The sequence below is a fragment of the Aulonocara stuartgranti genome (genome assembly GCF_965226115.1).
Source record: "Aulonocara stuartgranti genome assembly, chromosome: 20".
NCBI lineage: Eukaryota > Metazoa > Chordata > Actinopteri > Cichliformes > Cichlidae > Aulonocara > Aulonocara stuartgranti.
In genome coordinates, this window is record NC_138956.1 from 14,355,003 (window position 1) to 14,367,318 (window position 12,316).

The following is a 12,316-nucleotide window of genomic DNA, read 5'->3' on the forward strand; positions in this document are numbered from 1 at the left end:
AGATTTCAAGTGTGTGGCCTCAATTTATGTGTTCAGAATTGCTTCCTAGATGTGGAAAATGTATTTTAAATTCATTCATTTCTAAATTTAGATGTGTTTGATGTATTTTAACATGCAGGGCAGTGTTTTTAAGTTCCACAAAACTGTTTGTTGACTAAATGTTTTAAAACCTTGTACAATCACTGTGATCAGATTTTTATGTATAATGCACTTAAATAAATGTTAAACTAAAAAACTCACTCACTCACTCACCCCTCCCTCCTGGCTCACAGCTTCTTCTTCTTCTTGGTTGGCAACCAATGTTAAGGCGCATTACCGCCCCCTGGCGCACAGCTCAGTGGACATTTAGATGAGAAAATATACATTTAACACATTTAAGGAAAATACTAATAAAATAAAAATAAACAAAATAAATGTTTATTAACCAATTTTTATAGGAAATTGCTTAATTTTAGAAATGTTTTTGCTCTATAAAATAGTTGGATTTTTTTTTTTAGAATCATTCATCTTAGCAGTAGGATTTACATGAAAAGAGAAACAAATTAAGTTTGAGTGAAAATGTACATTTTTTTTGCACTCTCTGGTCAACTGACTCAGTGAATCAAATGACTCAAAAAACCTGATTCACTTTGGTGAGTGACTCATTAAAACTCGATTCAGTAAAAAGAATCAAATTTACCATCACTAATTTTCACTGCAGACTGGCCCACCAGGTATTAAAGCCATAAAGCCTTTGAATGAAAACAAACGCTGTTGTGACAGTGATGTACACTGTCTTTTTGGTATATGTATGATTTCTATAAATTTTACGTCAGATAAAAACTTTGTTCGCAAGATTCAGATAATTATTTAATAAAAGCTAGATATTTTAAATGAGAATAAGAAAGAAAAGTATTTCTTTGTGCCCCCCTTTCCCTGTTAATACCCTACCTGGCCCCCCTGGCAAAACTTTGCTAGATCCGCCCCTGCACAGTTACCAGCTGTCAGCTACATAGAAAAGGATCCTGGTGTTATTTGTCTCTCAGAAACAGTTCATAACTTCCCTTCAACTCATTCATGTCACCTAAAAGGTAAACCTGTTTCTCCATCACCTGTTCAGCTCTGATGATTCAGTAAGGACATCTCCTGGTTTCATCTTCATGTTTCCCTCTCACCAGATATACAAACCATCATGAGCAGCAGCTTTTACAGCTGTGGCTCCAGCAAACATCAGCTGATACTAGAAATTAATATTAAATAAATTCTAACAACAGCTGATCAAGCTTAAAGGTGCTGCTGTTGTTTACCGCGACATCCGCTGGTTTCCTCTTTCTGGCGCGAAGTGGGCGATAAACAAACAAGAGAGAAAAGCCGATCAGCTGATCATTGATCAGTTTCATGATTGAAGTAGAAACAGGAGAGGGAGGGGGAGCGGATGAGAGAAGAAGAGGCAGCTGTGCAGCAAAGACAGAATAACTCCAGCTTTGTGTCTTTTTCATTGTAGCTGAAGTCCGGGACAAACTGCGTCTCTTCTCAGCTCAATACAAAACGCATAATATTTTCTCTGAATACGAGACCATTCCATTTTTTAAGGAGCCATTGGCAACTCTACTAACTAACCTTATGAATAAAATAAAGTTCACTATCAGTAACATAGCACCCACCCAGCTGTATAGAAACTCTGTCATGCTAGCTAGCACGCAGTACGAGTTATTGTAACTGACTGTAAAAAGTCAGCACAACAAAAATAAACGACACCTAAACTTGGTTTATAGTTGACCCAGATAGACTGCAGGTCATAACTTCTTACCTGAAGTTCAGTTCACCTGACACTCAGACTGGCGGCTGCCTCGTGTCTCTCCTCCTCCTGCCTCCCCTTCCCTCATCCACCTGCTGGCCTCTGTGGAAGCTCCGCCATAGCCACCACCAAACAACTGACTTATTTTTACACATCGGCCAACATCTGGCCAATCCACCACCTCTCATTGTTTATACTGTTACAAAAAATAAGTCATCAGCCCACCGGGCAAATGCCCGGTATACCCGATGGCCAGTCCAGCTATGTTAAACTGTTAATCTTTCCCCGAAAAACTGTTTTCTGCGGTGCCGTCTTTCGTGCTTGGCTCTCCTACCTTTGCTAACATGATGCTCATAGTGCAGAAGCCGATGCTGTATTCACTTACACTCGGATATCTGAGCTTCACTGTGAAAACATAATTGTACATTTGATATTTCATTGAATTTTATTGTTTTAGCTTTGGGGTGGCACCTGGGGTGGCCAGCCCAGGCCACCCCGCTGGACACGCCACTGTCTGTTCATCTGGACGTAGCGTTTTCAGTGGGAGAAACGTTTCATCACTCATCCAAGTGACTGCTTCAGTCTCAGCTGACTGCAGGTTTCCCCAGCTTCATAAACAGTACAGTTCAGTAATGACTGAAACTAGCACCACTGAAGGGCTGGGAGGTCAGTTCCTCGATCATTAATATGCAAATTCTCATGACCATTGATCAACAACCACTGATCAAAGCCCCTGAGTACCTGTCACAGAGAGTTGGGTAATGGTTGCAATCACAGCACTGTAAGGCTACATCCACACATCGTTTTTTCTCCATTTCGGCCTCCCGTGCACACTGGGACGGCCTTTTCGCTGAAGGAAAACGCTCTCAAAAAAAATACATTTGAAATCGCAGGGCAGTGTGGACAGCAAAAACTTTTTGAAAATGACGACACATTTTAGTCATGTGTTGCAGTCATGTGACCAATTAAACTAAGATAGCGGAGGGCATTATACAGCAGTTAATTTGTTTGCTCTCAATTTTGACAGTCCTATTTAAGATTAATATCAGTCTGTAGATGCTCCAGATAGCTTTTCTTCAAATTCTTTAATTCTCACTCGCTTTTGCAACTTTTTCCTTTTGTGTTACTCGCAGCAGCAACTCCACCTCATTGTTAGTCCATTTCAAAAACTCGGTGCTTTTCCTCGACATTTTGCCGCGACGTTTCAAAGAGCCGGAAAGTAAATAAACCGCAGGCAGAAATGAGGCAGGTGGAATTGTCTTGCGTTTCAGGCATGCGCAGTACTGGAACGTAAGGGTTTTCGGTCGTTTCAATGTGGGCGAACAACTCTGTGAAAACGAATTAAAACGATAGTGTGGACGCGGAGCATTTTCAGATGAAAACGCAGTTTTCAAATCTATCTATTTGAAGCAGCTGCTCTTTCACTAGCGAGGCGCTTGAGAACGATGTAGAGGGAGTAAGGAGTACGAGGAGCAACGGAGAGCCCGAGGTCCAACTAGAGGGCGGTGTTCGCGAAACCAGCCATTCGCACACCTAAGCGTACGCTCGCGAAGAGCATAAACGGAGGGCCATGTTCACATAATGGGCAGGCCAAACGGCTGCTCTTTCACTAGCGAGGCACTTGAGAACGATGTAGCGGGAGCAAGGAAGATGAGGAGCAACGGAGAGCCCGAGGTCCAACTGGAGGGCGGTGTTCGTGTAATAGGCAGGCCAAACAGCTTCTCTTTCACTAGCGAGGCACTTGAGAACGATGTAGAGGGAGCAAGGAGGATGAGGAGCAACGGAGAGCCCGAGGTCCAACTGGAGGGTGGTGTTTGCGTAATAGGTAGGCCAAACAGCTTCTCTTTCACTAGCGAGGAGCATGAGAGCGATGAAGAGGGAGCAAGGAGGACAAGGAGGCATGGAGAGCCCCAGGTCCAACTGGAGGGTGGTGTTCGCATAATAGGCAGGCCACACAGCTGTTTTTTCACTAGCGAGGCGCATGAAAACGAAGGAGAAGGAGCAAGGAGGACGAGGAGCAACGGAGAGCCCGAGGTCCTCACCAAAGGGGGTGTTCACGAAACCGGCCCTCTGCAGACCTAAGCGTACACTAGCGAGGAGCATAAACGGAGGGCGGTGTTCACGTAATAGGAAGGCCAAACAGCTTCTCTTTCACTAGCGAGGGGCATGACAACGGTAGAGAAGGAGCAACGAGGACAAGGAGCAATGGAGAGCCCGAGGTCCTCACCGAAGGGGGTGTTCGTGAAACCGGCCCTCCGCAGACCTAAGCGTACGCAAGCGAGGAGCATGAGAACGATGTAGAGGGAGCAAGGATGAGGAGGAGGCAAGGAGTTTCTGAAGTCTAAACGGAGGGCGGTGTTCGCGTAATAGACAGGCCAAGCAGCTGCTCTTTCACTAGCGAGGCACTTGAGATCAATGTAGAGGGGGCAAGGAAGACAGGGAGCAACGGAGATCCCAAGGTCCTCACCGAAGGGGGTGTTCGCGAAACCCGCCCTCCGCAGACCTATGTGTACGCTAGCGAGGAGCATCAGAACAATGTAAAGGGAGCATAGATGAGGAGGAGGCAAGGAGTGTCTGAAGTCCAAACAGAGAGTGGTGTTCGTGTAATAGGCAGGCCAAGCAGCTGCTCTTTCACTAGCGAGGCCCAGGAGAACGATGGAGAAGGAGCAAGGAGGACGAGGAGCAACGGAGAGCTCGATGTCCTCACCGACGGCGGTTTTCGCAAAACCCACCCTCTGCAAACCTAAGCGAGGAGCGTGACAAGGATGTAGAGGGAGCAAGGAGGACGAGGAGGCTCAGAGAGCCTGAGGTCCAACTGGAGGGCGGTGTTTGCGTAATAGGCAGGCCAAGCAGCTGCTCTTTCACTAGCGAGGCGCAGGAGAACGATGGAGAAGGAGCAAGGAAGACGAGGAGCAACGGAGAACCCGTGGTCCTCACTTAGGCCCATTTACGCGTTACCTAAGGCCCATCCGTCAAAGCGCTCACCTGCGAGGAGCAGGAGAACGTAGCAGAAGGAGGTCGCGGGACGAGGAGGCAGGGAGAGTCTGAAGTCCTCACTTAGGCCAGTTTATGTGAACACTGCCGAGAAGGAGACATTGATGATGATGATGATGTGAAGTTGAGAGTTGTTTGCTCCGGCGGTTTAGGGTCCCTCCAGACCCCAGTGTTTGCCATCGTAACTTACGAATGTGCATTGGGGTTGCGAAATACCCCATCGTGATTACAAAAGGGTCACAGTGTACCCACGGAGCAGAGAGCACCCCCGATCTTCATGAAGGCCGGTTTACGTGTAACTTGGGGCCCATTCGGCTAAGCGCTCGCATGCGAGGAGCAGGAGAACGGAGCAGAAGGAGGAAGGGAACTCAGACTGAGTCCGAGGTCCTCACTTAGGCTGGTTTACGCGAACACTCTCGAGAAGGAGACGATGATGATGATGATGATGTGAAGTTAAGAGTTGTTTCCTCCGGCGGTTCGGGGTCCCTCCAGACCCCAGTGTTTGCAATCGTAACTTACGAATGTGCATTGGGGTTGCGAAATACCCCATCGTGGGTACACTTTGACCCCATAGTAATCATGGAGTAGAGAGCATCCCCGGTCCTCACGAAGGCCGGTTTACGCATAACCCGAGGCCCATAAGGCTAAGCACTCACCTGCGAGGAGCAGGAGAACGGAGCAGAAGGAGGAAGGAGGACTAGGAGGCAGGGAGAGTCCGAGGTCCTGACTTAGACCCGTTTACGCGAACACTGCCGAGAAGGAGACGACGACGATGATGATGATGATGATGTGAAGTTGAGAGTTGATTGCTCCGGCGGTTCAGGGTCCCTCCAGACCCCAGTGTTTGCCATCGTAACTTACGAATGTGCATTGGGTTGCGAAATACCCCATCGTGGGTACAATTTGACCCCATAGTAATCGTGGAGTAGAGAGCATCCCCGGTCGTCGCGAATGCCAGTTTACGCGTAACCCGAGGCCCATAAGGCTAAGCGCTCACCTGCGAGGAGCAGGAGAACGGAGCAGAAGGAGGACGAACTTCCATTGTTTTCATTCCATTGTTTTCATTCAAATTCTGTTGTTTTCATTCAAATTCCATTGTTTTCATTCAAATTCTGTTCTGTACATTCTAATTCCGTTGTTTTCATTCAAACTCTGTTCTGTACATTCTAATTCCATTGTTTTCATTCAAATTCCGTTGTTTTCATTCAAATTCCGTTGTTTTCATTCTAATTCCGTTGTTTTTATTGAAATTCTGTTGTTTTCATTCAAATGCTTTTGTTTTCATTCTAATTCTACTCTTTTTATTCAAATTCTGTTGTTTTCATTAAAATTCCGTCGTTTTCATGTTAATTCCGTTGTTTTCATTCAGACTCTGTTCTGTACATTCTAATTCCGTTGTTTTCATTCAAACCCTGTTCTGTACATTCTAATTCCGTTGTTTTCATTCAAACTCTGTTCTTTACATTCTTGTTTTCATTCAAATTCCATTGTTTTGATTCAAATTCTATTCATTTCATTCTAATTCCGTTCTTTTTATTGAAATTCGGTTGTTTTCATTCAAATGCTTTGGTTTTCATTCTATTTCTACTCTTTTTATTCAAATTCTGTTGTTTTCATTAAAATTCCGTCGTTTTCATGTTAATTCCGTTGTTTTGATTCAAACTCTGTTGTTTTCATTCAAATTCCATTGTTTTGATTCAAATTCTGTACTGTACATTCTAATTCCGTTGTTTTCATTCAAACTCTGTTCTGTACATTCTAATTCCGTTGTTTTCATTCGAACTCTGTTCTGTACATTCTAATTCCGTTGTTTTCATTCAAAGTCTGTTCTGCACATTCTAATTCCTTTGTTTTCATTCAAATTTTGTTCTGTACATTGTAATTCCGTTGTTTTCATTCACACTCTGTTCTGTACATTCTAATTCCGTTGTTTTCATTCAAACTCTGTTCTGTACATTATAATTCCGTTGTTTTCATTCAAATACTGTTGTTTTCATTCTAACTCTGTTATTTGCTTTAAAATTCCATTGTTTTGATTCAAATTCTGTTCTGTTCATTCTAATTCCGTTGTTTTCATTCAAATTCTATTCATTTCATTCTAATTCCATTCTTTTTATTGAAATTCGGTTGTTTTCATTCAAATGCTTTTGTTTTCATTCTAATTCTACTCTTTTTATTCAAATTCTGTTGTTTTCATTAAAATTCCGTCATTTTCATGTTAATTCCGTTGTTTTGATTCAAATTCTGTTGTTTTCATTCAAATTCCATTATTTTGATTCAAATTCTGTTCTTTACATTCTAATTCCGTTGTTTTCATTCAAACTCTGTTCTGTACATTCTAATTCCGTTGTTTTCATTCAAATTCCATTGTTTTGATTCAAATTCTGTTCTGTTCATTCTAATTCCGTTGTTTTCATTCAAACTCTGTTCTGTACATTCTAATTCCATTGTTTTGATTCAAACTCTGTTCTGTACATTCTAATTCCATTGTTTTAATTCAAACTCTGTTCTGTACATTCTAATTCTGTTGTTTTCATTCAAATTCCATTGTTTTGATTCAAACTCTGTTCTGTTCATTCTAATTCTGTTGTTTTCATTCAAACTCTGTTCTGTACATTCTAATTCCGTTGTTTTCATTCAAACTCTGTTGTTTTCATTCTAATTCTTTTGTTTGTTTTAAACTTCCATTGTTTTCATTCAAATTCTGTTGTTTTCATTCTAATTCCGTTGTTTTGATTCAAACTCTGTTCTGTACATTCTAATTCCGTTGTTTTAATTCAAACTCTGTTCTGTACATTCTAATTCTGTCGTTTTCATTCAAATTCCATTGTTTTGATTCAAACTCTGTTCTGTTCATTCAAATTCCATTGTTTTCATTCAAATTCTGTTCTTTACATTCTAATTCCGTTGTTTTCATTCAAACTCTGTTCTGTACATTCTAATTCCGTTGTTTTCATTCAAATTCCATTGTTTTGATTCAAATTCTGTTCTGTTCATTCTAATTCCGTTGTTTTCATTCAAACTCTGTTCTGTACATTCTAATTCCATTGTTTTGATTCAAACTCTGTTCTGTACATTCTAATTCCATTGTTTTAATTCAAACTCTGTTCTGTACATTCTAATTCTGTTGTTTTCATTCAAATTCCATTGTTTTGATTCAAACTCTGTTCTGTTCATTCTAATTCCGTTGTTTTCATTCAAACTCTGTTCTGTACATTCTAATTCCGTTGTTTTCATTCAAACTCTGTTGTTTTCATTCTAATTCTTTTGTTTGTTTTAAACTTCCATTGTTTTCATTCAAATTCTGTTGTTTTCATTCAAATTCCATTGTTTTGATTCAAATTCTGTTCTGTTCATTTTAATTCCGTTGTTTTGATTCAAACTCTGTTCTGCACATTCTAATTCCTTTGTTTTCATTCAAATTCTGTTCTGTACATTCTAATTCCGTTGTTTTCATTCAAACTCTGTTCTGTACATTCTAATTCTGTTGTTTTCATTCAAATTCCATTGTTTTGATTCAAATTCTGTTCTGTTCATTTTAATTCCGTTGTTTTGATTCAAACTCTGTTCTGTACATTCTAATTCTGTTGTTTTCATTCAAATTCCATTGTTTTGATTCAAATTCTGTTCTGTTCATTCTAATTCCGTTGTTTTGATTCAAACTCTGTTCTGTACATTCTAATTCTGTTGTTTTCATTCAAATTCCATTGTTTTTATTCAAATTCTGTTCTGTTCATTCTAATTCCGTTGTTTTCATTCAAACTCTGTTCTTTACATTCTAATTCCGTTGTTTTGATTCAAACTCTGTTCTGTACATTCTAATTCCGTTGTTTTGATTCAAACTCTGTTCTGTACATTCTAATTCCATTGTTTTGATTCAAACTCTGTTCTGTACATTCTAATTCCATTGTTTTCATTCAAACTCTGTTCTGTATATTTAAATTCTGTTGTTTTCATTCAAATTCCATTGTTTTCATTCAAACTCTGTTCTGTTCATTCTAATTCCGTTGTTTTCATTCAAATTCTATTCATTTCATTCTAATTCCGTTCTTTTTATTGAAATTCGGTTGTTTTCATTCAAATGCTTTTGTTTTCATTCTAATTCTACTCTTTTTATTCAAATTCTGTTGTTTTCATTCAAAATTCCGTCGTTTTCATGTTAATTCCGTTGTTTTGATTCAAATTCTGTTGTTTTCATTAAAATTCCGTCGTTTTCATGTTAATTCCGTTGTTTTCATTCAGACTCTGTTCTGTACATTCTAATTCCGTTGTTTTCATTCAAACCCTGTTCTGTACATTCTAATTCCGTTGTTTTCATTCAAATTCCATTGTTTTGATTCAAATTCTATTCATTTCATTCTAATTCCGTTCTTTTTATTGAAATTCGGTTGTTTTCATTCAAATGCTTTGGTTTTCATTCTATTTCTACTCTTTTTATTCAAATTCTGTTGTTTTCATTAAAATTCCGTCGTTTTCATGTTAATTCCGTTGTTTTGATTCAAACTCTGTTGTTTTCATTCAAATTCCATTGTTTTGATTCAAATTCTGTACTGTACATTCTAATTCCGTTGTTTTCATTCAAACTCTGTTCTGTACATTCTAATTCCGTTGTTTTCATTCAAAGTCTGTTCTGCACATTCTAATTCCTTTGTTTTCATTCAAATTTTGTTCTGTACATTGTAATTCCGTTGTTTTCATTCACACTCTGTTCTGTACATTCTAATTCCGTTGTTTTCATTCAAACTCTGTTCTGTACATTATAATTCCGTTGTTTTCATTCAAATACTGTTGTTTTCATTCTAACTCTGTTATTTGCTTTAAAATTCCATTGTTTTGATTCAAACTCTGTTCTGTACATTCTAATTCCATTGTTTTAATTCAAACTCTGTTCTGGTTCCGTGTACTTTTCGGTATTTGAAGTTTCGTTTCAGAAAGTATAATTTAAAAAAGAAAATGAGACACTTATTTAATTCTCAACTTAAAAAGCTAAAATGAAAAACGTAAAACAATTGTTTTTTTCATTTTGTCCTTTCGCACATCAGAAACGAAAAACCCAAGAAAAAAGAACGAGAAAGGGCCCTTTATTTATTTTGTCTGAACCGGAAGTTTTAGTTGGTCAACAACCTGTACAAGTGATGCGCAAACTTATGGCAAACACTGTAGTGTGGACATCATGACGTTGGAAAAATACTCAGACGTGATCATGGAGATGGCAAAACAAGGCCTGTCATCGGAAATTATATCAGAGCGTCTGTCATATGAACACGGGGAAGTGAGAGGATTTTCTGCGAGAAATGTTAGAAAGTTTTGTGCTGAGCAAATCACTAGCTGTCGACTCTCGGACACACGGTTGGAGCTTGAGGTGACACAAGCTATAAATGAGGTAAGGTACTTTCTTCCTTCACCTTATGACTGTGTATGGTTGTCTTAACTGGGTTGTAAGGGGGTTAGTCTAGACTGTGTGCGCGCGCCCGCGCGTTTTAGCGTCTTGCGGGTGGTGGGTAACGTTAGTTATTTTAAAGATGTCTCTCACTGGTATTTGTACAGTTAATTAGCACAATACTTTAGCTTTACACATTTGCTTTCAGAATAAGCTACTTTACATTTGTTGTTCTAGTAGTAGCATGATCTTTTATTTTAAACAGGTGGGCCCAACATATGGCCGCAAAATGATGAAGGGCTATCTGTCCACAAAAGGGGTACATGCTGCAGAGGGACGAATTGGGTCAATTTTAAGAGAGGTGCATCAACCTTATCATGAAGCAAGACGCCAGGTAGCCTATGTTATTTAATCTTCCACTAGAACTGTATTCCAATGTTCTTTGTCATATTTGTGATATACATCATGTAATGGTAGGGCCTAATTCTGTTTAACAGATGTACGCCCTGCTTTAACAGTTACTTGACTCTTCCTCAAACGTATGATCAAATCTGCCTTTATCCAGTCAGCTGTCATTTATTTTTGTGATTTTTTTGTAAGGGAGCTCGGAATCTTAATCCCACACCGTACCATGCTGAATGCATGGGGCACAAGGTTCACCTGGACCAAAACGAGAAACTTGTAATGTTTGGAGTCACCCATGTTTTAGCTGTAGATGGATTCAGTAAAAAGATTGTGAGTCATTCCACAATGCCAATCAAAAACAACTTGAGCATCTATGAATATGTTTTCAGGTAATACAACCTCTCAAACCATTTATTTCATCTTAAGTGTTTTGATGGACATGTTAGTCATATTGGACATGAGCTGCACCCAAATTTACAATATTTGAATTTAAATTAGACATGCAACAGATGGGTCTGGTTATGTTCCTGAATATAATATATTAAGAACTTACCAAACATTTTGATCAACATTTTCTATTAATGTAAAAATAAATAAAATGGAATTGCACATGAATCATTTAACTACTTTATTGCAATTAATCAGTGTTCATTTATGAATGGAACAAGGTTCTTGGATTTCCACATATCTTTCAATTGTTCTGACATACATCTAAAGTCTGAGCATGACAGTGACATTGCAAAGAAACTTAAGAAATATATGTTGTCCTACTACAACTAAAATATTACCCAAAAAAAACATGAATGAATACATTCAAAATAATAACACCTTTGCTGGTCTTAAAGCAAAATAGTTAATAAATGTTCTTTATTTTTCCTGTACCAGACCTGCAGTGATCACCTATGGTATGTGGGACCAGGTGCGAGTAGACCATGGAAAGGAATTTTATTTAACACTGTTCATGCAAGAGATGCTGTCACATCATCGCTTCAATCAGGAGAGACTGCCTTATTTACAGACCTCATCCACAAGAGTAAGATTTAAGTACCATTAACATCAGCTGAAATTCTTATACTATTACGTGTACTACTACGTACATTTAAGACATGTTTCTTTTAACTCTTTTAGAACCACACAGTTGAAAGGATTTGGCCTGAAATCAACAACCGTGTCAACTACCCACTAAAAACTGCCCTACTCCAGCTGATGGACCAGGAGGAGATAGATATGGAGGATAACCTTGTGCGATACTGTGTGTCCAATCTAACCTGTCAGCTGTGTAACATTGGTCTTGCAAGTGTGGTAGAATCATGGAATGCTCATAGAATCCCAGGTAAAAAAAAAAAAAAAAAAAGTCAGATTGCTTACAACCCTGATAATGAACATTTAAACACCTCCTCTATTTTTTACAGGAAAAGGCATACCAAATCACTTTGCAGAACATGGGTGTAAAAGAAGAATTTCTCCAGAGCTCTTGCCAAATGCACTTGAAGCAGCAGACCTTTACAGGCAGCACTTGGGATCTGCACTCAAAGAATATTCGACTTTTGGAGTTGATCCCTTCACAACCGAACAGGACAAACTTAGAACAGAGAGTCATTTTGCAGAAAAATATCCTGATATTTCACATTTGTTTTTTAGAGCCGTAAATGGTGACTTTATGCCATACAAAGAAGCTCTGCTCTGTCTCATAAACATAACTCAGAGAAATGTATGAACCACTGCATCTGTAAACTGTACAGAACAGACAAAAAAAAAAA

The 12,316-nt window shown here is 39.3% G+C and overlaps 1 protein-coding gene across 5 annotated transcripts in view; it reads left to right on the forward strand.

The window, feature by feature from the left end:
* The window catches only part of LOC309697331 (uncharacterized protein), a 521,790-nt gene extending 509,515 nt beyond the window's left edge, over positions 1 to 12,275 (forward strand). Inside the window, exons 1-6 of one of the 5 annotated variants that reach the window (XM_082519174.1) lie at positions 9,897 to 10,154; positions 10,417 to 10,545; positions 10,752 to 10,945; positions 11,442 to 11,589; positions 11,685 to 11,889; positions 11,969 to 12,275. In XM_082519174.1, the coding sequence (XP_082375300.1) occupies positions 9,945 to 10,154; positions 10,417 to 10,545; positions 10,752 to 10,945; positions 11,442 to 11,589; positions 11,685 to 11,889; positions 11,969 to 12,273 (1,191 nt within the window). In that variant the 5' untranslated portion in view covers positions 9,897 to 9,944 and the 3' untranslated portion in view covers positions 12,274 to 12,275. The other 4 variants (XM_082519176.1, XM_082519175.1, XR_014273793.1 and 1 more) reach the window with 4 other exon arrangements.
* The last annotated feature ends 41 nt before the right edge of the window (positions 12,276 to 12,316 follow it).